General features: G+C 42.9%; 1 protein-coding gene across 1 annotated transcript in view; it reads right to left on the bottom strand.

Moving 5' to 3' along the window:
* Tprg1 (tumor protein p63 regulated 1) overlaps window positions 1–4,733 on the bottom strand; it is a 104,465-nt gene that overhangs the window by 89,308 nt on the left and 10,424 nt on the right. The window contains exon 2 of the mRNA XM_013351362.1: window positions 4,609–4,700. Coding sequence (XP_013206816.1) covers window positions 4,609–4,700 — 92 coding nt within the window. The remainder of the gene's footprint in view (window positions 1–4,608; window positions 4,701–4,733) is intronic.

The following is a 4,733-nucleotide window of genomic DNA, read 5'->3' as shown; positions in this document are numbered from 1 at the left end:
GATAGATAGATCTGGGTGAACAAGTCTGAGAAAACTCTCTTAAGTCAGCAGGGATGACCTGTGCACTTCCCCTTACCCCACCAAAGCAAATAAACAGAATTCTCATTTTTTTAACCATGTTTCTGCTGAAGGAGCCATGATGGGCTCTTGAAGGGATGTCACATATGAAAGAAGTGGACCCTGTCCGTCAGCAGGCTTCACAACAACACCAAGGTACACATTTTAGTCCTGACATGACAGAACCCTTATCTTTGCTACTGTAACTCTAAGGTTCTCTTCTGAGCCTGGCCCCCTCATCTTTACACAGATAACGCTTTCCTTTTTGGATTGTTACTGTGGAGGCTACATGAAGAAGAGCACTTTAAAGGCTACAGAGATTCATGGGTGTTTTTTTCTTTTTCTTTTCTTTTTTCTTGTTGTCAAATAGTGTGATGGATGTTTCTCTGCCTTTCTAGTCAACATCTTTCTCCATCAGCATCCTTGGCTGGATGCTTTGATATTAAAGAATCATCATAAGCACTTAATTCTGTGTTGGACTCACTGGCGGTTTAAAAAGAAATGGTTAAATAAAAGCTAAGCTACCTAGCGACTTTCAAAAACTATGACATCTAGGAACAATACAAAGAAAATCCTTGGAGGAGCACCATTTAGAGATCATGGAAATTGCATGGATTCCACCCTTTCTGTGGCAAATGCAAGGACAGCACTTATCACAACGTGGGCGACATTTTAAGTGTTCAATTAAATGCAATTATTAAAACACAACCATCTTTAGCAAAACACGGAAACTAGCTAGAGTAATATATTACAAAAATTAACAGTGGATGTTTTTCTGTTATGAGATTAAACACAGATTAATTTCTAACGGACTGAACAATATGCTGAACCAAATCCATTAGCTCAGAGAAAAAGATTAAGCCAGGGGTGATAGTGCATACCTGTCATCTCAGAATGTGGAGGCAGGAGGATTAAAATATAGTGCCAGCAGTTTCCTTATCTTTATTTTGGCACAACAATAATAGTACCATATTGCTTCAGCTTCGTCCTTGGCTACATCCAAGGTCCTATCTCAGGAGAGTGAAAATGGGGGGGGACCCTGATTTGTGCTTGTGCCGCTGTTGTGAGAGGGCCTGGCAAGCAGGGTCCACACCCAAGTCTTAGACTATACATTTGCACCTTCGTTTCTGAGAACAGAGGTGGCTTCACCCCACACGTGTTCTGCTCTCTGTGTGCCTGACACAGGAAACTCATCCAATTTCATGTGTTCATCATACCAAAGTCCTGAGACAGAAACTGGTTTGGTTGGGGAAAAGCAGGTAATCAAACACATCCTAAACGGTTTTCACAACTGTAAAGAAAACAAGAATGGCTTGGCCCCACCACTACTAGCGTGACTTCTCATTCAGACGTGAGAACAGTCTCTTCTAACCTTCGTTCACCCTTGTGTGTGGAGGAGGAGGAACCCATCTTCTCTGCCTCTGGACATAGGCACCTGGAGTGCACTGGACTCGAGAGGCCACATTGCCACCCGTGCCACACTGTCTGAGACTCCACTAAGCATCAAGATGTTCTTGGTGCTGCTGGCTTAATGGATATCTTCTAAAAGTATGTATAAAAACTTTTAAAATGTCCTCTTTTAGAAGGGCCAAGGAGGAGGAGAGGAAAAGAGAGGACATTTTGTCTTTATAACTGTGTAGGCATACAAATCCTCTTGAAAGGGTGGCTGAGAGCCTGGACCCTTACAGTTTCTCTCAAGTGCTTGTGCTATTTTAGCAAAACTAGGATCTAAATGGAGTTTACGGCTCCCTCTCTGGTTCAACCTCCCAGCTTCTTGGGCCACTGTCTGCTCCATTTCCCAAACGCTTTCGAACTCAGTTTTCTATTATTTCTGAAAACTGTATACACATCAGTTTAGATTACCATAAGGGACTCACCCGGATTAATGTAGAAGACAACTTTCCTAACGCGTTTTTACTTCCTTTGCTTTCTATAGAAGTCCTTCTACAAGAAAGAGTCACGCTGGGCTGACTCCCCATTCTCTGATGAGAGTATCTGGACCCATTTGTAGAATGACATACTCAACCTTTCTGTATGGATGATGCAGACATATTCTTTCCCCCAAAATTGTCTTTAGTTGTGTAAGTGATGAATGGCAATACTCAGGGAAGGATCTCATCGGGTTGTAAGCATGTTTCCTACAGAATGTTTCTTCAATAAAGTAGGACTCTGTTGCCTTCTAAACAAACGGTGACCCAGCCAACTCATCCGTCTTCCAGGCCCCAACCCAAAGTTAACTGATGCCTTTTCTTACAGGCAACTAAGCTCGGCTATGTTGGGTATCAGTTTTTCCTCTCGCCTCCCAAAGCATCCTTCAATAAATGCCCTTTGATAAATGACACTGTTCTTAGCATTTCTCCTCTGTGACAGAAACATGTGAATCTTCTTTGACAACAGGCGCAGTAGGCTATTACAGGATAGAAGAGGAAGAATTTTGTTTTTTAAACCTTGCAGCCTAGGCAAGACAGGGAGAACCAGGGAAGGCAGTCTCGGTCACAAGCCCAGAACAAGCCCTGCAAACACGCAACTTTCACCTTCGAAATCTTTCTAAAATTTTATAGCCAACTTTTCAATCCACTCCACCACTGGAAGAGGTGGCCTCTGTGAACCGAACGGCAAACTAATATTGCATTAGTTTTTCATGATGTAAAAGCTACAGGCGGGGCCCACCTGAGTTTTCTCTGCCCTGCTAATGTTTTCTACCACTGCCTCAAATTTAGACAATCTACAAAGTGACTGACTAGAAGATTAAGTTTTGGTCTGCTGTGTTTGCCAATTTTGCCAATATCGGTGTAAATAAATATAGTTGCGATGTTGAATCCAACGTCTCCGGAATCTGAATGCTTATCTTCCCTAACCAAAGCAGATTTCTCATTTCATGGGTCCAACATGGCTCACTGCTTGAAGAGTGGGGAAGGGGAGCAGATTGTAGATTTGTCCAAATGAACTGGTGAAACGTTTAAGTTATAGGCTTTCCTTTTCAAATTCTAGAGATGGGTAAGAAACAAATGGATGAAGGAGAAAGTGAAAGGAAGATGGAGACAAGACAGGCGGAGGAGCAGGAGGAGGAAGAGGAAGGTGAGGAGGAGGAATAAAGAGGAGGAGGAACAGGAGGAAGGGGAGTAACTGGGAGGTGGAGGAGCAGGAGGATGAGCAGGAAGGGGAGGAATAAGTACGAGACACAGAAGCAGGACGGGTAGGAGACTACTTTGTCATCAATAAATAGTGCTTTGACTAGGAGAGGGCACCAGTGAAGAATTTTACAGTAGCATCGCATTTTAGGCTTTCAAAACCTCATCAGATGTGAATTTAGTCTCATTTTATAAATAAAGTCACAAAGAGTAAAATAAAAAAATTTAAAAAAAAAAAAGACAAAATGTTTGAAAAGTTTCTTTTCATCCTGTTCCAGGAAGGTGTTCAGAAGAGCAGGGTAGAATGGTAACCAGTCAGGCCTCCTAGCACAGAGAGCTGATTCTCCTTCCTGCTTGTTGGAGAGTCCATTTTTACAGCCTACATGGTTAAACCTTCAACATTTCCTTCTGGAAACTCAACCAGAAAAGCTGTTCTGCTCAAGGGACAAAGACGACACACCTTTTCCTTCAGTTGTATGCAGAACTGGGTTACTGGAACTCTGATTCCCCAGCCTATAAACAATATTCACCAAACCCTTCAAGAATTGAGATGGGTCTTTTAAAGATATTTCCACAACTGAGCAGTGGTGGCGCATGCCTTTAGTCCCAGCCCTCAGGAGTCAGAGACAGGTGGGTCTCTGTGAGTTTGAGGCCAGCCAGGTCTATAGAGCAAGTTCCAGGACAGCTTGGAGCTGTTAATACTGAGGAACCCTGTCTCAAAAAAAATGTTCCCACTTAATATTATAGGTTCTATAGTAGACAGACACCCCCATTTTCCTTTTTATACGTATTTTAAAGTAGGTGGAAGGTCACTGGCAGGACAGTTTCTAGGAGGGGTAGAAAGGTAATTATTTCCACGTAGCATTCACAAGGGATACTCTCCCTTTAAGGGAAGTCTTCAAGGGAAAAGGATGGTGTTACATGAGCAATAGACCTGTATGTTCACTTGGTTCTTATCCTAATGTTCCCCAGTAGTCTGCCTTCCCTATACCGCATGAGTTTCCTAGCATCATTGTCCATACCGTATGTAGAACTCAGACTACATATTAGACCTCAACTGGCCCTTTTCTTCCTCTTTCTTTCCATTTCACCTAGAATGAAATGACCAGCAGCCCGGTGTCATTACAGAAAGCGTGCTTGTAATGGAGAGAGATCAGAGCTGGGTACCTAGGAAGCTATTCCAATAGTCTTTGAAAGCTAGGACACAGATCTGATCCCAGAATGGAAGTCCCAGCCCAGAAAGATCACAGTTGCAGTCAAACGTGTCCATTCAACCAACTAAAAGAACCCTGTCTGGCAGGGGGAAAAAAATCAATAAAGCCCAGAAGAGTTCTGTTAACAGACTTATCTCCCCTTCTGTCCCAGTGATATCAAGAAACATAGTTCCAATTTTTTTTTTTTCACACAGCCATATACTCACTCTGTCAGGAGCCAGAAGCCTTGAACTGTCTCTCCAGAAGTCTGTGTAATGTGTCCCCTCAGGTCTTCCACCGCAGTCTCAATAGCCCCTGGCTGAGTGGGAGAAGAAAGCATTTCACTTAGAGA

This window comes from Microtus ochrogaster, chromosome 2, assembly GCF_000317375.1.
Source record: "Microtus ochrogaster isolate Prairie Vole_2 chromosome 2, MicOch1.0, whole genome shotgun sequence".
In the NCBI taxonomy this organism is placed as follows: Eukaryota; Metazoa; Chordata; class Mammalia; order Rodentia; family Cricetidae; genus Microtus; species Microtus ochrogaster.
This window is presented reverse-complemented; position numbering and strand designations above follow the sequence as displayed.